Source organism: Typopeltis vanoorti, chromosome 20 (genome assembly GCF_054136105.1).
Source record: "Typopeltis vanoorti isolate ZY-2024b chromosome 20, IOZ_Tvanoo_1.0, whole genome shotgun sequence".
Classification (NCBI taxonomy): Eukaryota; Metazoa; Arthropoda; class Arachnida; order Uropygi; family Thelyphonidae; genus Typopeltis; species Typopeltis vanoorti.
Window position 1 is genome coordinate 32,882,210 of NC_143568.1, and position 21,949 is coordinate 32,904,158.

General features: G+C 35.8%; 1 protein-coding gene across 2 annotated transcripts in view; it reads right to left on the reverse strand.

Annotated features, from left to right (window-relative positions):
• LOC150095350 (serine/threonine-protein kinase dyf-5) overlaps nucleotides 1-21,949 on the reverse strand; it is a 337,365-nt gene that overhangs the window by 180,279 nt on the left and 135,137 nt on the right. For both annotated transcript variants that reach the window (XM_090410825.1, XM_090410826.1), the window contains exon 5: nucleotides 5,742-5,954. In XM_090410825.1, coding sequence (XP_090266951.1) covers nucleotides 5,742-5,954 — 213 coding nt within the window. The remainder of the gene's footprint in view (nucleotides 1-5,741; nucleotides 5,955-21,949) is intronic.

The window sequence follows — 21,949 nt, forward strand, 5'->3', positions numbered from 1 at the left end:
CTGTATAATTCAGAGAAGTCAGAAGGTTGAATTCCAGATGATTGAAGTAGAGCTCTCATAGCTCCAATCTACAAAAATGGAAATAAAGCTGAATGTGTGAATTATAGTCTCTCTCTATATTAAGTGTTACTGGTAACCTCTATTCCCACTGTTCAGGGAGTTTGTCAGAGTGATCCTCTATCCCCTCTTTTCTTTAATTGCATCATTGATGAGTTACTTTGCTTGCTTCCTAACCATATTAGTTACTCCCTTGGTGCACACTCTTTTAATACGATGGCCTTTGCAAAAAAAACCCTCATTTTCGTAGCCTCTATTAAAGCAGGTCTGCAGGAACTCCTCGACCAGGGAGTTAACTTCTTTCATGTGAAAGGCCTTAATATTAATATAGAGAAGTCCTGCTTTTTAGACCTTGATCCTTCAGGACATGACAAGAAGCTTAAGGTTGAGAACAAGAGTTTTTTCCTGGATGATAGGTCATTACATTATTTGACCATCCTGGAAGAATGGAGATACTTAGCTATCTTCTTCACTCCAAAAGGAAGGTCTTCTCTCTCTTCAGCCTTGGTTGATGGGCTTACTCTTTTGAGGAAAGCTCCTCTTAAGTCACAGCAGAGGCATTTTATTCTGTCTAGCTATTTACTTCTGAGGTATTACCACAATTTGGTGCTCAGAAGAACGTATGTTTCAGTATGAATGGATAAGGCAGTTTGTTGTGCAGTGAGATCTTGGCTCTGCCTACCTTCTGACACCCCAGTGGTGTACTTTCATTCTAGAGCGAAGGATGGAGGGCTCGGTATTCAATCTCTCTCTGCTGGTTGATTCCACGACTGCATTTCATCCGGTTAGCGCTTGAAGCTTCCTCCTCACCCATCTGCAGAGAGGCTTTCCATAGTTCTATTATTCAAGATGATTACAGATGCACTAGGGGATGAACCCAGTACCAGGGCTCCCAGATAGTGACAGCATCGGCAGAGTATAAGAGATGGGCATCTCTACTTCAGAGCTCTGTCGATGGCACTTCTCTTTGTGAATCTTACAAGGTGTGCCCTCAACATCAGTGGAATAGGGATGGTACCAGATTACTATCAGGATATGAGTATGTAGACCTTATTAGGACTAGAATTAAAGCCCTGCCCACAAGGACCCTCACATCTTGCTGGGGTAGGGATGACATTAACTGTAGGCCTGGCTGCCACTACAGTGAAACTCTATCTCACATGTCTCAGTGTTATTTTAGAACACATGGAATGTACAGAGGCATGATGCCATGGTCCCCATATTAAATAACCGTGTAGAGACAGAATTTTAAAGTCTCCATATGACAGTCCTAATAAAGAGAGGTCTTTATGACTAGCGGAGCACCAAACCCTGCAAAAGAAATAGTGACACTGCTAAAGTGAGGATTTGCCCCAAACTCCTCTTGTATTAATCTTACAAGGTCTTGGTTCTGCTTGTAATATTGCACCTTGTTAAGATGGCTAGAGGTGAGTGGAAAACCCAGTACCCACTACTTGGGCATCAGTAACCCATATTTTTTCTTTCTTTATTATCAAATCTGGTTTCCTTATGCCTACTTCTGTACAGAACCTAACTTCTGTACAATTGGTGATAGACATGAGCCAATCAGGCCCATGTCTATCACCAATTATAGCAGCCACTGATGAAGAGGCTGGCAAACAAGTGCTGCCATCTCTTGGTATCTAACCCTAACAAGATATGTTACTGCCTGAAATAATGTGGGTACAACGGTCAATTTTCTTGAGTTTACAGGATAAAAACCCCGAGTTTCCAGGAGGAAAAACCCGCTTGCCCGTGCCAGAGATCGACTAACTCGGGAATTGGTCGTAGAAAGGCTTAGAAAAAGTTCCTCCAGTCTATATTTATTTATTTATTTAATATCACTACAGTATAATGTGAAAACAACTGATCTTTTTGAAGCAAAGAAACGATACCAACTTTACTAACATTGCAGTAGTGATAGCCACACACGAACCACTACAGAGTTATGCTAAACTACTACTTTCATGCTGCTACAGATGAGCCAACACTGTGTATTGCAAAGGGTGGCCCATAAGTCATGAAGGAGTTTAAAATGTGAATAACTTTCAGCAGCAGCAAACATACAGCTGTTTGCTGCTGATAATGATGATGCAAAGATAGGCAGGATAATGAGGAATGTGATTGACATGCAGCACTTGCAAAATGATTTGAATAACTTGGAATTGTGGGCATGTGAATATGGCAATCAGTTCAATATATAAAATACTAAAAGTTATGCACTTTGGTGTAATGAAATATCCAATGGTTTTTTGATGGGATTATACTGAAAGAAACTGATCAGCCTAGGGATTTTGGAGTTTTTTAGTAGATAGGAAGTTTAAGTTTAGACCATGTAGCAAGGATTTCAAATACAACTTATATGATAACTGCAATGAACAAATGAACACTGACATACAGAGATGAGGAAGTAATTTTGCCTCTGTACAAGGCTTGATATGACCTCACTTGGACCATTGTGTGCAGATCTGGTTTTTAAGATGATGCAGATGATGGCAGAGAAGGTACAAAAAAAAGTGTTATGATATCAGGTGGAATGCAGATTATGAAAAAAGACTGAGAAGTCATTAACTGCAGATGCTAGCAAACAGGAGAAGGAGGGGTGATATGATAGAGACCTTCAAACTTCTGAAAGGGTCACATTAGATACTAGTAGATGGAATTTTTCATTTTATGGAGGGCATCATGGTAGTCGAGAATAAATGCAATGCATGTTTGAGAAATGCATGTGAGAACAAGATTTTTCTCTCATGGAGTGGTGCAGGACTGGAATTGGCTTGCTTTGGGAGGTGGTGAGTGCAAGCAGTGTGAATGAATTCAAGAAAGGGTATGACAGTTAAGTGTGAATGATAATATGATGTGAGATATCCAATGGTTTATTGATGGGATTATACTGGAAGAAACTGATCAGCCTAAGGATTTTGGAGTTTTTCAGTAGATAGGAAGTTTAAGTTTAGACCAAGTAGCAAGGATTTGCCAGCCTGGTTGGCCAAGTGGTTAGCTTGTCTGCTCTCCAGCCAAAAGGCTGTGGGTTTGAATCCCACCGTGGGCATGGATGTTTGTGATTATGTGTGGTGGTGGTCAGCGGTAGTTGTAGATGATGAAGGTAGTTGTGATTTGTGGTAGTTGCTGGATTGAGTGGTGGAGACGAAGAGTGTGGAGTAGATGCCCTCCATTGATGAGTCTTTGGATTCCCTGGAGGTGTCAGGTAACAATAATAATAATATGTGACATTCCTCAATGAGTCCCTGACTTCCTGGAGGTCTCTGGTAATAACGCTAATAACAATAAAATTCAGTTAAGTTACTACCATAGAGCAAGAACAGCAATAAAGTTTAACTACATTTAGCATATCTTGAAATCTTTTATATGAATCCAAAGGAACTTGGTATTTTATATTTAGCAAACTCTATTTAAATATAATGATAAAATTATAAATCAGACTTTTGTAAGAATTCATGTGAAGAAATTTTATAATGAAAGACACAAATTCTAAGCATGGTTGTCAGTATATTCTTCAACATTCAAGTGATCATTTGAGCTATTTTGTCTACTTTTCAATAAGCCCTCTAAACTTCAGCTTCCTCTCCACCATCACCCCCAATCCAGTTCCATCAATGTAATACATAACTTGTGTATCATGATTATGCATTTTCAAGATATCACAGTATCTGCAAGTGCATAACCTAACACTTTACCACATTAAACCATTACCCTTTGCCCATAATATCAGTCTATTTAAATCATCCTGCAGAACTCTATTGACTTTATTAACTACTGACTAACCTCCAGTTATGTAATATCAGCTGACAAATATAAAATATCCCCTCAAATCATTCCCTATATCATTAATGTAAAGATTAAATAAAACTACTTAAATTCTTTCTCACTCTTAAGGTGGGATTTACTATTCATCTAACAACTGCATATTAAATACATAATTTCTGCAATATCTGTCCAGGCAGATACATAATTGAACTGTCTGAAACAGGAAATGATAATCTAGTAATAATCATATTAAATTTCTCATAACACACTAAAAATTCAATTTACATAGGAGAGAGAGAGAGAGAGAGAGAGAGATCCCCCTGATAAGTAAAAGTACTTTTTGTTATCAAGTAATTTAAAAGAAAAAAAATTCATGTTATATATAAAAATAAATTAAAATCCAACAATTTTACACAGTTGTCACTAAAAAAAAGTAAATAAATGAAACAGTCTCACAACCTTATATAACAGAGTGGTGCAAGAAAATTCTGAATTATGTGAAATTTCTTTTAATTATCATCCTTTTAATATAAATTCTGGTATCAATGTTTTGTTAATTTCAGGGTTTTATTTTTCAGATGTACTGTTTTAAGTTTCTACAGTTATTATTATTATTATTAAACAAGACCTCATGGAGTCAAAGACTCATCTAGGAGGTCCTTTTATCTCACACATATCTCATCATACCGTGTCTTAAACACATTCGAACTCCTTGCAGACACCACACTCTCAGGCAAGGCATTCCAATCACTCACAACTCTGCACGAAAAAAACCTGCCTCTCACTCCCCTACTCACACCCTCTTTATACAGTTTCCAGGGATGACCTCTGGTTCTCCCCTGATCTCCCACTATTCTCTGTAGAACTTCTCCACCATTGATCCTATAACAACCCCTTACCAACTTGTAGGTCTCTATCATATCTCCCCTCTTCCTTCTCTCCACTAGACTCTGCAAATTACATCTTTTCAATCTTTCCTCATACTCGACATTCCAGAGGTCAGAAACTACCTTAGTCAGTCGCCTTTGGACCCTTTCCAACATCTCTTCAACCTTCTGAAAACCAGGTGACCAAATCTGGGCACAATAGTCCATGTGTGGCCTAATCAAAGCCTTATACAATGGAACAAGAATCTCCCTACTTCTACACGTCAGTGTCCTCCGCATCATTCCCAGAAGTCTTTGTGTTGTCTTCACAATTTTGGTGATGTGTCCCCTAAATTTTAGATCCTTATCCACTATCACCCCCAGATCTCTTATTTCCTCTACTTCCAACAATATATTCTCACCAAGCATAAATTCTGCATCCCATCTTTGTTTTCCAAATTTTAAAACCTTACATTTTGCAACATTGAACTCACATCCCCATTTGCTTGCCCAATCACTCAATTTATTCAAGTCTTCTTGCAAGGCCACAACATCTTCACTACTCTTTATGGTTCGTCCCAACTTTGCATCATCTGTAAACAACTGAATATCTCCATCCAAATCTTCGCCAATATCATTAATATACAAGTTAAATAGTAATGGCCCTAAAACAGACCCCTGAGGCACTCCACTAGTGACTTTCCTTTTCCTGGATATTGCACCCCCATACACAACTTGTTGATACCTATCAGATAGCCAGTCTCCAATCCAATGCACTAATCTAAACACAGTTTAGATTAGTGCATTGGATATAGGACTATAGCATTGGATATAGGATTAGTGCATTGGATATAGGTATAATATAGGACAGTTATGTTAATAACTGTCCTATATTATAAGCTATGAACTTTGTCAAGAGTATCACATTTTCATTTCTCTGAGTTTCCATTATGTGGACACCCAACACAGAGTAATAGAATAAATCATAGCACTTGATACTGTATAGGTTAATATATCAACTAGTCTTTCTCTCTAGAAATTTTCACTTACCATCTAGTTGATACATAATCTGTGTAAGGTGGACGAGAGCGAATTTCTCTAGCAAGACCAAAATCAGCAATTTTAATAAGTTCAGGACCCATACAAAGGAGATTTTCTGGCTTAATATCACGATGAAAAAATCCATGCTTGTGCATAAATGATAAACCCTGCAATATCTGGAAGAGAATATTCCTGATAACAGGTTCTGGGAAAGGACGATCTCTAGAGTTTAAAAAAATAAATAAATAAATAAAAATAATTCACATTAACATCTCACAGCTGATAAAGTCAATAAATTTAATATTTGATCTGACTAGGTTACTAATATACTATCATATGTATCAAAAATTTGGTAATGAATATATTAATAATATGCAATTAATTAATGTGTAATGTAATGCATGTAATATAATGAATATATGTAATATAATGCAGTGAATGTATATAACAAATGTAATGCAATGCAATGCATGTAATATACTGAATGTATATTACATTATATTATTAAACATTAAACTTGCACTGGAGGAAATATAAGAAAGCTGCAAAGAAAGTCAGGATTTGTTCAAAAACAAGCCAAAATCCTTGGATAATGAAAAACATAATCCTAGATATACACAGAAAGGATATCCTATGGAAACAATTAAAATGAAATCCAAATAACACAGCTTTAAAAACTGAATATAAGATAAGGAATCGCCTTAGGATGCAAATAATAAATGTAAAAAGAAACTACTACAGAGACAATAAATCTCTGCATAAAATAACATGCAACAAACCTGGCAACTGATCAGTGAGATGCTAAATTGTGCTTCCAATACCACTGCTTCTGAAACCATAAAACACAGCTTCATGAAAGACACTAAATCTATCCAACAACTAGCAAATGACTTTAATCAATACTTTGTAGACTCCATCCAAGAACTACAGAGAAAGTTCCCTCCAATCACAAAACATGATCCTCCACTTGGACCACAAGCAAAACAGACATAATGGTTCCCAACCATAAAAGAAGCAGAACTTCTGTCTGTAATACATCAAATCAAACCAAAAAAAGGCCCAGGAATCGACAGAATCAGACCTAAGGATATCAAGCAACATGCAACTAGCCTCGGTCCAATCCTACTAAAATTAATAAATAAAATATTTAAAACCAGACAAATACCAAGTATATTAAAGACTGCCATAATCACACCCATATACAAACATGGAAAAAAAAAATTTTCAAGTTCCTTAGTATTGAGAGTTTTTGCTCTCTCTCTTAAGGTTTCTGCCTGGTCTCTGATGAAAACCAACCAATTTGAAACAGCTGTCAGGCCAGTGAAACCCTATCAAAATGGACGAATAGGAGGCGAATATACGGATGCTTGATAGCGGTCTTGCCACCTATAAGATCCGGCTAGGGCAACTTGTAAATGATGGCGAATGTATTCCCGTAAGCTCTCTGGTCAAATTTCATACGAGACTTTTATAGTTTCTGTATTCAACTTTGAAATAATGCTGGAATTTAAGATCCACTTGATTTTTATAATGGAAAAAGAAATTTAATCAATAATTACAGACCCATAGAAACACTACCAATTATCAATCAAATGATGCTAAGGAAGCAAACATTTACTATCATATCAAACTTTCATATTATCCCCAAAACACAATATGGTTTTCAGAAAAAATAAGGGAACAACATCTCTCTTGGAAGATTTTACAGACATAATTTAATAACTCCTTAGATAAAAACAAAACTGTCACAGTAGCCTTTATCGATTTGACTAAAGCATTTGACACACTCACGCATCAAACCTTATTAGAAAAGCTAAGATAAGTAAAGACATGAAAAGCACATGTGGTTTAGAAACAAAATAGAAAACATATCACACACATCGGGTCAAACTGGATTAGAGAGCTACCAATAACCTGTGGAGTGCCACATGGGGCTGTTCTCTCCCTAACTCTATTAAAAATCTATATGCATGATATTAACTAGCTACTTCTCAAAGGCAAGACCTTCCCAATATGCAGATGATATAGCTATAATATCCATCCATAATAATGCAAGCACAGCCAAACAAGTATGCAGCATGACATAAATCTGCATTAACTGGGTCACCAAAAACTCCGTACACCTAAACTCTGATAAGACAAAATTAATGATATTCAGAAATCCACTGACTCGACAGTTGATAACAAATATATAACCATCCAACATCCACTCTCCAACATAAAAAACACACACATCAGTAAAACCACTACCATCACTCAGGTTGAAACAATATACCTTGGAATTTACTTTGATGCAGATATGAACTGGAATAACCACATAAACCATCTACAAAACAAACTCCAAACAATAACTGGCAAAATCTACAGGTTAAAATACATAGTTCCCATATGCCTAAAAACACTAATAAACCAAGCACTATGCCAAAATATACTAAGATACACTATAACAACATATGCATTCTATGCACACTATAAACTAAATAGATTAATATCATTACAGTATGAAATGATAAAGCTGATCTTTTGGGAACAGAGACAATGCTGGCTTTATACACACCGCAATGTCAGAACACAAAATACTAACAACAAAACCCTTATGTCACTATGTAGCTATGATGATGCCAACTCAAGGACAGCCAAAAATACATACTGTATAAGACTTCAGACAACTAATTACATCACATATAAATATAATAATCACTACAGAAAAGCCACTCGAAGCCTCTATCTCAGGTATGCTAAATAAACTATCATTTGAATACAGGAACCTTACAAACTACAATAAACTGAAATGGGCCTTAAAGACATACTATGAATGAGAAATATGCATCCTACACACCTTACAAACTTAATGAAACATAATATATATTAGTTAAGGCTTTCCAGTTCAGTGACACATCATGACATTCCAAATTATTGTGTGTGCAAGCATGTGAATGAATTTCTCATCCTACAGCTGTAGTGAATATCAGATTTATTAAACATCAGCCTCCAACACAGCAATCAAACCAATAAACAATAACTAACTGGTGTCATCCTCAGATAAGCTTAATAAAAAGTTTTGAGGATGCAAGCTGAGAAATTACACGTCAACTGAGATCAACAATAAATTCCATTTATTACAACTACAGCACTTAAATACATTAAAGCAAAAACTGTAAATACATATAATTTATTGTTATTGTACAAATACTGTAAAAATGTAATCTTATTCAATTGCAACTATAAATTATCAACTACAGTCATCATCATGCGTATCAAGGATTTAAGCCTAGCATGGCCTGTTCCGGCCTTAGAAGTCATCGTTGAATCGTTTAAGAGGACGTCCTGATTTTCTTTTTCCTAATGGCTTGTACTTTAAGGCTTGTTTTGGTAATCGTTCTGTTTTCATTCTTTGAACATGTTCCATCCATTTATGTTTATATTTTTTAATTTTTTCTATTACTGGTTCTTGGTTTAATTCTTTCATGATTTCTTCGTTTCTTTTGTGATCAAATAGGGTATACTTTGCAGTTTTTCTCATAAACTTCATTTCTGCTGTTATTAATCTTTGTCTTTTTGTTTTATTGTCCAGATTTCGCTTCTATACATTAAGACTGGTAGGGCTAATGTATCGTATGCTTTTAGTCTGGTTTGTTTTTGAAACAGATAAAGGTTTGGTTTAAATATAGAGTTAATTACAACTGTTATTTTTAAACATTTTGCAATTTTTACGTTTATATCTTTTTCATTTTCATATGTGATCATATATCCTAGGTAGTTAAATGGATTCACCTGTTCTAAGATCTTGTTATCTATTACTATTTTAGTTCTTGCTGGATCTTGTCCTTTAAAGGCTATAGTTTTTGATTTTTCTCTTGATATTATCATACCATAATCTTTGGCTATCTCATTAAGATCTAAAATAGCTTTCTGTATGTTATCTTCAGAATTTGTAATTATTATTTGGTCGTTGGCAAAAAGGAGAGTGTTTAAGTTCACTGTAGGAGAAAGTTTAATTCCTTGATGGAAATTTTTATTCCATTTTATTATTATTTCATTTAAGTAAATATTAAAAAGAGTTGCTGAGAGGGGACATCCCTGTCGGACCCCTTGGTTTATCTCTCTCGTATATGATAGCTCGTGATTTAATCTTATTTGTATGCGATTATTTTCATATATACTTATGATAGCTTGTAGGATATTATTTGGTATTTGTTTTTCTTTTAATATGTTAAATATGTCAAATGCTTTTTCAAAGTCAATAAATGCAATATGTGTTTCTAAATTGTATTCTCTTCTTTTCTCAGGGGCGTGCTGACCATATGTGCAATGTGTGTGACGCACGCACGCAGGCGCCAGGATAGTAAAGGTGCCAAAGAGGAGGAAATACTTTAAAAAAAAAACGTTTTTTTAAAGAGATTCTTTTATTGAAGGGAGGGGATAGGGTCAGCAACTAAATTTTGCACAGAGGTGCAGGACATTACTGGCATGCTACTGGGTATAGGGGTCCCAACTAAAGTTTTGCACACAGGCGCCAGACACTACTCGCGCACCCCTGTCTTTTCTCTATTATTAATTTTAGGCAAAAGGCCGGGTCTATACATGATCGTCCTTTTCTAAATCCATTCTGTACTTCTAAAATAAAGTTTTCTGAATATTTCATTAGTTTGCTATTTAAGATTCAGCTATATATTTTGTAACAGGAATTTAGTATACTGATACCGCTATAGTTTTTAGGGTCATCTCTATTACCTTTTTTAAAGATAGGAATCACAATTTGCTTTTTTCCATTCTATTGGGGGGGGGGGGGTACCAGTTGAATAAATTTTATTTAAAAATAATAAGAGTATTTCTTTGAATCTTGTTCCTGCATATTTATATAGTTCTGAACCTAGCATATCTTCTCCTGGTGATTTTCCGTTTCTTGTTTCTTTCAGGCTGATTTCTAATTCTTCTTTAGTTATTTCCTTTTCATTTTTGTTAATTGTTTGCCAGTTGTCTTTTTTAAAATATTTGTCTGTCCACAATTCTGTGCAGTAATTTAGAAATTCTTCTAATTTCAATTCAGTGTTTAATTTTATGTTTTCTTTGGTATCTGCATTTAAGTGTTTCAAAATCTTATATACATTGGGTCTTATTTTATATAAATCATGTTCTAAATTAGAAACAAATTTGTTCCATGATTCTCTATGTCTTTTTCTGACTTCGCTTTTAGCTATGGCTCTTATTTTTTTATATTCTATTTCATCTTCTAATCTTTTACTGCTTAACCATTTGTGATAGGCTTCTTTTTTCTTTTTGATTATTTCTTTGATTGTATCATCCCAGATCTTGAGTTTTTCCTTTTATTGAATTTTTTGGTCTTTCCTAAGCTTTCATTTGCTGCTGCATTTAGTATCATTTTTATATTAAGCCATTCTATTTCTTCATTTTGTTTTATTTTATCTAGATATCGGTTAATTCTTTGTTCATATAGCCATTGTACATTTGTGTCATTCAATAGTCTAGTTTTATAAACAAATGTTTCAAATTTTCTTTCTGTTCTTGTTACTTGTAGCCATTTAGGTGGTAATCTGGTAATCTTAATTTTATTTTAACAAGGAAGTGGTCACTGCTTATTTCATATCCTCTGTAAACTCTAACATCTAGTAAAAATTTTGATGTTTTTTCATTTAATATAAAATAATCTAATATTGATTTCCATCCTCTTGCTGCCCAAGTATATTTATGTATGTCTTTATGTTTATAGAAGGAATTCATTATTTTTAGGTTATTATAAACTACAGAGTCAATCAATTTTTTACCATTCCTGTTTAGAGTATGTTCTCCAAGTATTCCTATGTTATTGTTAATTTTCGTGTTTCCAATTCTTGCATTTAAGTCTCCTGCTAAAATTATGTAATCGTTTTTATTTATTTTATTATATATGTTTTGTAGCTGATTATAAAAATCAATATTATCCTGTTCTCTTCCTTCTTCTGGGGCATATAAACCAATTATTGTTAAATAGCCTCTATCTATTTTTATTCTAGCTTCTATTATTCTTTCATTCCATAATTTATAATGTTTTAACTGTTTTGAAAGGGAGTTATGAATCCAAATCATGACTCCTGCTTGTGCTCTTTGGTCTCTGCAGACTCCACTGTATATCACATTAAAATTTTCAGTTCTCATAGTTCCTTTTAATTTCTTTTTTGTCTCAGTGATTACTGCTATTTTACAATTTCTTTCATTTAATAACTGGTCTAATTCTATTTCTTTATATGCTATTCCTCTTACATTCCAGTTTGCTATGTGTATTATATTTTGTCGTTTCCATTTTCGTTTTCCTTTTTCCATTCCAGGGTCATTTCCCATAGATTCAATCCGATTATCTTTTTCTGTCAGCTTACGAGTAGAATTATGTTCTGTATGTAAGGGGACTAGCTTGATGATGGAATAGATCAGTGATAGGACTACTTTAAGGCTTCTGAACTAGCCTTCTTCCAAATTTAAACCCATAGGAGGAATAGGGTATATTGAAGGGGGAAAGAGTAGATTATAGAAGAATTATAGTAAGGTTTATAGAGAAGGCATAGTTGTAAGGTCAGAAATGAAAAGACCTCATGGCCTTCGAGTACTCTAATAGCATAAGTGTCATAAAATGAGAAGAGTTGGCTGATAAAGCCTTATAGGAAAGATTAAAGTAAGTGGATCTTCCTCAAAGTAGAAGAAAAAGAGGATAGATCCAGCTAGGGGGTCCATGGAAGTGCCACTTCCCTTACAATCGAGATGATCGCCCCTTATGGCCCTGTTGGTCCATGAGTCCTTATTCAGTATATTCGGACCACCCCACCATATATACACACAAGCACGCACATGCACACGCATGGTGGGCTCCCCTATCCGCCACCCAGGGGATGCACTCTCTAGGGGTTACAGGGTCACCCCAAGAGTTCAACTACAGTAACTATTATTAATACATTACACAAAAAAAAAAAAACTGTATGAATTTCAGTGTTAGAAACCAGAACAATACGTGTTGTAAACACATAATATATAATCATAATTTTAATAATAAAAAAATATTATTAATTTTTGTATAGAAATCTAATATAGAAGATGAACCACAATCTGCAACACTTGGTTGCTGTACTTTGTAAAATAACATGTTGGAATGTCACTCAAGATGATTATTGTATATATGTAAACATTTCTGAGATCAATAAAAATAATAATAATATGTGTTACTAATAATAAGCCATCCCTGAAAATTGTATAAAGATGTGGTGAAGAGGGTATGAGGAGCAGATTGTTTACATGGAGAGTTGTTGGTGAGTGAAATATATTGTGAAAGCAAGGAGTGTAAATAATTTCAAAATTCATTATGACAGACAATTTGTTGGTTGAATGGGCCTCCCATGATGAGTCTATTAACTCCAAGAGTTTACTGTAACTTAAATGATTATAGGAACTTACATGATTTATAAAATTCATATAACTTATATGAACTTATATGATTATAGGAATTCTTGTAGATAAACTTATACATTGGTTACACATACACTAAAATATTAATTAAAAAACTTTAATCAAGCCATTATAGAGAACCTCTCACACTGCCATAATGGTCAGTTTTGATGTCTCCTCCTTAATCACAAATGTCCCACTCAAAGATACCTTAGATCTCATCCAAGTCAAATTTCCTCCTGATATCTCAGCCCTATTTCAGTTCATCATGAACTAAGGCTATTTCATTTGGCAGGGAAAATTCTACAAACAGATAAAGGGCACAGCCTTGGGTTCTCCACCACCACTGGCAAACTTCTTTATGGAGCCTTGAAGAAAAAGCCTTAAACTCAGCCCCACAAAAACCCACTGTCTGGCTACACTACATGGATGGTGTATTCTCTATTTGGCCACATGGCTCAGACATACTCCACAACTTCCTAACACACTTAAACAATCAACACCCCAGAATCCAATTCACCTTGGAAAAAGAAAACAACAGTCTCCCTTTTCTAGTCACTCTGATTACATTCCAGCCCGATGGAACCCTGGCTTTCTCTATTTACAGAAAACCGACCCATACAGGTAGATACATTCACCAACAATCACCCCCCCACACACACACACACACAACAATATGGGATTATAAAAACCCTATATAACAGGGCTAAATTAATCTGTTCAGACAATAATTTCCTAACTACTGAGCTTAACTATATCCTTAACATCTTCTTAGCCAATGGTTACAACTCCCAAAAAATCTAGAAAATATTAAAACCAGTTAACCCCCCCCCCATACACACACACTTCATAGCAGAGATTACTCTAAATCTATCAACCATTCTGTATATCCAGGGCACATCTGAAAAGCTCATAAATATCCTAAAAAAATATGACCCGACTACCTGTTACAAACCACATAAGAAATTGGCATCCCTTATCTGCTCCATCAAAGACCAGCCACTTCCCCTAGACCTACCAGGAGTTTACCAGGTCCTCCCTTGCAGCTATAAACTGTCCTACTATGGCCAAACAGACAGGATATCTGAACACAAAGAATACATCCGGTTTCACCATTTCACCAATACAGCCACTCAGGACTTGCGGACCATGCACTAGATACCCACCACAGAATACGCTGGAAGAAAGCCACTTTGCTACACCGTAGCAAATATAAATATGAAAGATTGTTCTTGGAATCAGCCTTAGCTCTAAAAAACTTCCCAAATCTCAACAAATTTAGGTGCATGAGATGGCGCTAAATTTGGGAAGCTTGCATCCTTAAAACATCAGCCAAGACAATCCAATTTAGCCCGCTAGGGGTGGCACCTGTAGGACCAATGCCAGTTGCCTTCTTCAGCCTCATTTGCTCGTTGTTAGTGCCTGAGTGCACATATCATAGTTTTATGTTCCCAAAAGATGGCAATGTAACATTGCTGAAATATAGGAAGGTATTGATTAAAGTTTTTTTAATCGATATTTTAGTATACGTTGTCATTTCCTGAAAAATTTAAAGTCAGGAAAATAGGAACTATCAACATAAGGAGTATTAATGGAAAGTAAATCGAACTTGCAGAAGAATTGGAAAGTACCACTTGGCATTACTGAGATAAAGAAGACAAAAACCGGTGAGATCTTACTAAATTATAAGTACAGGATGTTGTGTTCTGCCAATAATGACCAAGGAAAGGAAGGAGTAGTGATAGCATTCAGATAAACTTAGTGATTGAAAGCAGTTTCAAGAAGAGTTACGTGAGAAAACTTCATAATGGGGACATGGATAATGAAATGTATTTGTGCCTATGGTCCCACAAAAGGTTCTTCAAAGGAAGAAATGGAGGAATTTTTTGAGTCATTAGAACAGGCATTAGAGCAGCTGATGGAAAATGGAAAAAGTGGTCTTTGTTGGAGATATGAACAGCAAAGTAGAAAATTAATCCCACCAGACATATAGGAACATTTTGGAAAAATTTGGAGAAAAGGGTAAAGACTAATAATAATAATGCTAAGTATTTACTTGCCTTCTGCTCAGGACGTGGACTAGTCATTGCTAATACCATGTTTCAAAATAGAGATGTGCACAAGTTCAGATGGAGAGATGACACAAACAAGAGATGCCTCATTGACTATGTCACTTCTTCTTCTTCTTTCACTCTGCCTTATCCCATGTTAAACGGGGTCAGCGCACCAATCTTTAACCTTCCTCTTCCAAGTCCTCCGGTCCAGGGCATCCTTCGGACTCCATCCTTTCTCCCTAAGATCCTCTGTCATCTTATCCCTCCACCTGAGCTTGGACCTGCCTCTTTTCCTCCTTCCCTCCAACTCCATATACTCCACTCGTTTACCAACATACTCCTCACCCTTCCTCTCAACATGTCCAAACCACCTCAGCCTACTTTTTTGTATCTTCTTGCCAATTGGTCCCACCTTAACCGTCCCTCTGATGTAGTCATTCCTTATCCTGTCCTTCTTTGTCACACCACTCATCCATCTCAACATCCGCATCTCCATCTTCCTCTCCTGTGCCTTGGTTATAGGCCATGTCTCCGCACCATGGAGCATCGCCGGCCTCACCACCATCTTATAGAGCTTTCCTTTCCTCTTACAACTCACTCTCTTGTCGCACAGGACCCCGCTCATCTTCATCCAATTCATCCAACCGCATGTTATTCGGTGCTGTATTTCCTCATCCGGGTCACCATTCCTCTCGACAACTGACCCAAGGTACTTGAATTTCTTCCCTGAAATTAGCCTTTCACCCTGGAGTCGTATGACGATATCCTCGTCACTCCCCGTTGACATATATTCAGTCTTCACCCGGTTAATTCTCATGCCGCTCTCCTCCAATGCCTTTCTCCACTCTTCCAGGGTATTTTCAAGCTTCTCTCGGGATGATTCGCATAGAACAATGTCATCAGCAAACAGCATGCTCCGTGGTGCCTCCTTCTTGACATCCTCCACTAGTACATCCATGACCAGGTCAAAGAGGTAAGGGCTCAGAGCTGACCCTTGGTGTAGCCCTACGACAACAGGGAACCCTTCTGTCATGCCGACACTAGACCTGACCCGAGTTTCTGTTCCCTCATACATCTCCTTCACCAACCTCACGTACTTCTCCGACACCCCCTTCTTCCTCATACACCTCCATACCTCCTGCCTGGCCACTCTGTCGTATGCCTTTTCCAGATCTATAAACACCATGTGCAGATCCACTTGCATCTCTCTATATTTCTCCATCAATCACCTTAGCGCAAATATTGCATCTGTTGTCCCTCTTCCTGGCATAAATCCAAACTGATCCTCACCAATTTTCGTTTCCTGCCATAACCTTGCTTCAATTACTCTTTCTCATATTTTTAATGTGTGTGACATTGACTATGTCACTATCGATAGTTATATCATCATGCTGGTTCGGGATATAAGTGTATAGAGCATTTGAAATTGGAAGTAAGCATTACTTAGTACCTTGTATGAAGCAGGTAAGCTAAGAAATGTTATCCAAGAAATGAAAAGACTTGAAATTGGAATTTTAGGAATGAGTGAAGTTAGGTGGCCAGGATCAGGCAAAACTCAAGTCAATGACATGACAATGTATCACTCTGGAAGTTGTGAAAACAACCATCAAAACGGAGTTGGAATAATAATAAACAAAGAGATCAATAAGTCACTGTTGAGCTTCATCCCTTACTCAGATAGGATGATGTTATTAAAACTGAAAGGACAACCACTAGATGTTAATCTTATACAAGTCTATGCCCCTACTGCTGACAAGAGTGATACAGAGATTGAAGAATTTTATGATCAATTAAAAGAACTAATGAAAAATACAAAAAAGCATGATATTAACATAGTCATGAGTGATTTCAATGCTAAAGTTGGGAAAGGTAGAAGTGGAGATGTAGTTGGCGAACATGGACTGGGCACAAGAAATGAGAGAGGTGACCGTCTTTTTCAATTCTGCCAGGAAGAGGAGCTAATAATCACAAACACATGGTTTAAGCTACCACCTCGAAGATTGTATACTTGGCGATCACCACAGGATAATAATGGGAATATAGTCAGAAACCAAATTGATTACTTACTAATTAATCAACGATTTCGAAGTTCTATAAAGAGTACAAAAACCTATCCTAGTGCAGATATTGCTTCTGATCATAACCTACTGGTGGCAGAGTTACAACTTAGACTGAAAGCTATGCTTAAGAAACTTCAACAAAAAAGGTTTGATTTGGGAAAATTAAAAAACACAGAGATAAGAAGCAAATTGAGTCAAGATCTGAATCAAGAGCTAGCACTTATCAAGAATGATGACATCATGAGGGTTGATGAATCGTGGGACAAATTGAAATCCGTCTTCATAGAGAAATGTACCAATACCTTATGTCCTAATAGAGCAGTAAAAAAGAAAGATTGGATGACTGATGAAATTCTTTCTCTCATGGATCAATGCAGATCATATAAAAATCATAATCCAACAAAATATACAGAGGTTCAGAAAATTATTAAACACAAGATCAAAAAAGCAAAAGAAATCTGGATGAATGAAAAATGTAAAGAAATAGAAATTCTACAGGAAAAACATGACAATTTTAATCTACACAAAAAGATGAAAGAGACCTCAGGTATATATAAGAAAAAACAATTCTGTATCCTTCGAAACAAAAAGGGAGAAATTATATCCAAAAAGGATGACAAAATACAAGAATGGGTGAAATATATAGAAGAACTCTTTACTGATGACAGACAGAACCCAGAAAATACTTATGAACATATGGAAGGTCCATGCATTCTAAAATCAGAGGTAGAATGTGCATTGAACTCAGCTAAAAATGGTAAAGCCCTAGGACCAGATAGAATACCGGCAGAAATAGTGAAGTTATTAGAAGGTGACAACATTAACATATTAGTAAAGCTATTTAATAAGATCTACGATACAGGCATAATCCCTCAAGACTGGTTACAGTCGACCTTCATCATGCTACCTAAAAAAGTAAATGCGAAAACTTGTAATGATCAGCCTAATGAGTCACGTTCTCAAAATGTTTCTGAAAATAATTCAAAAAAGAATATACAGAAAATGTGAAGACACCATCAGTGATACCCAACTCGGCTTTTCGACTTCGAGAAAGCATTTGACAAAGTCCAACATGCTAAAATGATTGTACTATTAAAAAGAATTGGATTAGATGGTAAAGACATCAGGATCATTGAAAACTTATATTGGAACCAAAAGGCATCTGTTCAAGTTGATGACATTATTACAGACTCCATTAACATCAAACGAGGAGTAAGGCAAGGATGTGTGCTGCCACCTCTTCTTTTTAACATCTACTCAGAAGCCATATTTCAAAAAGTCTTGGAAGGAAGAAAGGAAGGGATTAGTGTAAATGGTGAAATCATCAGTAACATCCGATATGCCGATGATACAGCTCTTCTGGCTGACAATATTCAGGATCTTCAAAATCTTTTGGAGCTAATAAATGCAGAGAGCGAAAAAATGGGATTAAAAATAAATATCACCAAAACTAAATTCATGGTCATAAGTAAGAAACCAATTCTTAATTTAGCACTTTCTTTAAATAGGAAACAAATAGAAAGGGTGACAAAGTTTAAATATCTCGGATGCTGGTTAAATGAAGATTGCAATCCAGAAATGGAAATAAAAGTTAGAATTGAAATGGCAAGAAAAAATTTTCTCTTGATGAAATCAACACTGTGTAACCGCAGTTTAAACTTAGAGCACGCATGGTTAAATGCTAAGTATGGTCTGTACTGCTGTACGGTGCAGAAACTTGGACCTTGAAGACAACATCAATAAAAAGACTTGAAGCCTTTGAAATGTGGTTATACAGACGAATGTTAAAAATCCCATGGACAGCAAAAACGTCCAATCAGGAAGTACTGAAACAAATGGGGAAATCACGTGAACTTTTAGATACCATAAAAAGAAGGAAAACTGCATATCTTGGTCACCTACTTTGTAATGAAAAATATAAGATACTTCAATTGATTATAAAAGGGAAGATAAATGGAAGAAGAGGACAAGGAAGACTAAGAAAATCCTGGCTGGCAGATATCAGACAGTGGACTGGTATGAACTCTGAGAGACTGCTCAGAATAGCTGAGAATCACTCAAAATTTGCCAAGGTGGTCGCCGACCTCCGATAGGAGATGGCACTCAAAGAAGAAGATTACTTAGTAATAAGCAGAATAAAAATGGATATCACATTGAAAAGAACAGATGTAAGAAATTTTTAAAGAAAATTAAAGTTGAGCAGCTTTTTACAGGTAAATTTTAGACTCAACTATATAAACATTATTGAAGAAAAAATAAAGCATATTGAAAACAACCAAACATTGTAGTCCCAGTGGCAAATTATAAAGAAGACATTGATTGATTCAGCTAGGGAGGTATGTGGTGAAGTTGTCTACAAGGATAGAAAAATAAGAATGCCATGGTGGAAAAAGAAGTTAAAGAAGGAGTCCAGAAAAGAAGAAAGCATACGAAAAGTTCCTAGCAAATAAGTTAACGGATGCCCTAAAAGAATACAAAGAAAAATGTAAGAGTCAAGCTATGTGTAAAAGTGGCTAAACATAAGTCATGGGAAGACTGCTAAGAGTATAGAAAATAAATATCAGGAAGGCAGAAGAATGTTCTCGAGGCAATTGAAGAAGCTTAGAAACAGAGAAAAAGATTACTGTAAAACTAATCAAAGATGATAAAGGTGACATGAAAACTGAAGATCCTAAATGTCTGGAGTAATTACTTTTAAATGAACCAAGCACTAATAGAAATGTACTAGAAAATTTTAAAGAGGAATGCAAAGAGAAATACATATCAATACCTGAGGCAGAGAAAGTTGTCAAAAACTCAAAATGTGGAAAAGCAACTTGACTAGATGATATTCAACCAGAAATGCTTAAATATGGAGGTATAAAAGTTTTGTAGTGGCTACACTGTATAATTCAGGCCTGTTTGGAGTAGAGCTCTCATAGTACCCATCTATAAAAAAGGGAATAAAACTGAATGTGAGAATTACAGGGGAATTTCTCTACTAAGTGTTTCAGGTAAGATTTATGCAAGCATACTAGAAAAGAGGTTGAGAAAGATTGTGGAAGAGAAACTCAGGGAAGAACAAGCCGGGTGCAGGCCAAATAGAGGTTGTCAATATCTGATTTTCACTTTAAGACAAATAGTTGAAAAATTGTGGAAATATGACAAGGATCTGTAGTTAAGTTTTGTAGATATGAAAAAAGAAGACAAGACATGCGACAAGATGACCAGAGAAAAGCTTTTCAAAACACTGATCAAAAAGTGGTGGAGAGGATTCAGAGATGGTGACATGTCTGTGGAATGCTCCTTATGAGGAAAGATTGCAGATGTGTGGGTTGCAGAGTTTAGCTTACAGGCAGAAAAGTGGGAGATAGGATAAAAACTTATAAATTACTAAAGAGATTCTATAACATTGACACACGAGAAATTTTTCAATACATGAGGAGTAGGGGGAGAACAAGGATTCATACTTGGAAGTTGTCTAAGAGTGTGGTTACAAGGGCGTGTGGAAGGTTCTTTACTTAGAGAGAGTGATGAATGAGTGGAACGAGCTGCCAGAAGTAGTTGTGAGTGCTTCGTCGGTGAATGAGTTTAAAGAGAGGTATGATAGGTATTGTGTGAATAATGGGTAGTTTGGGTCTAACTGTGATAAGTCTTTTGATTCCATGGAGATACTCATATGAATAATAAAATTAGTAATTATTATATTTCAGTCTTACAAGGCCCTTCGTACTGTAGCAATCAACCTAGGCAAGAATGTCTTCCTTTTGGTTTTTTTTCCCTGCCATCCTGGCAAAAAACTTGTTTTGCTAACCTTTCCTTTCCCGTTTTGGTTAAATTACCACCTGAGATCAGCTTTGCTCATACATTTCTGAATGCTAATGAAGTCAAGTTCCTTCTTAATATCCTCATTTTTAAATACAATTATGCCACTGATGTCATCTGTCAACTCTCTTAATCGTTCTCAAAACTCACATATGTAATGTCTCTATTTTGATCAAGTGTTTTGTTTCTTATCCAGCTCATAGATCCATAAGTTAAAACTGGTTTGAATACATCATGTATATATCTAGTTTAGTGTTTTGATAATTTCACTCAATCCATATAAATTGATTCAGCTGCCTTCCTACCATACTAGCTTTGCTAATCTGGTTGTCTATTTCCATGTTTAGTTTGCCATTTTCACTAAAAATTGCACCTAAATAACTGAAATGTTTCACTTGTTCCACTCAATATTACTCTGTAATTCTCAGATAATTTTATTTCCCTTTTTATAAATGGGCACCATGAGTGCTTTACTTTAATCTGCAGTGTGATCATCTGACCAGGCCTTTTGAATTATGCAATGTAGATATTATAAAACTTTTATACCTCCATATTTGAGCATTTCTGGTTGAATATCATCTACACCAGCTGGCTTTTCATATTTCAGGTTTTTGATGGGTTTTTTCTTTTTCTACCTCAATTCTACCTGCTTATTTCATTTAGCGTAACAATATTTCAGAGTAATTACTCCAGACATCTAGAATATCTTCAGTTTTCAAGTCACCTTTATTATCTCTCATTACTTTTACAATACTCTTTTCTCCATTCCTAAGCTTTTTTGATAGCCTTTAGAATATTTTGCCTCTTCTTGATATTTATTTTCTAAGTTCCTACCAGAGTCTTCCCATGACATCTGTTTCGCTGGTTG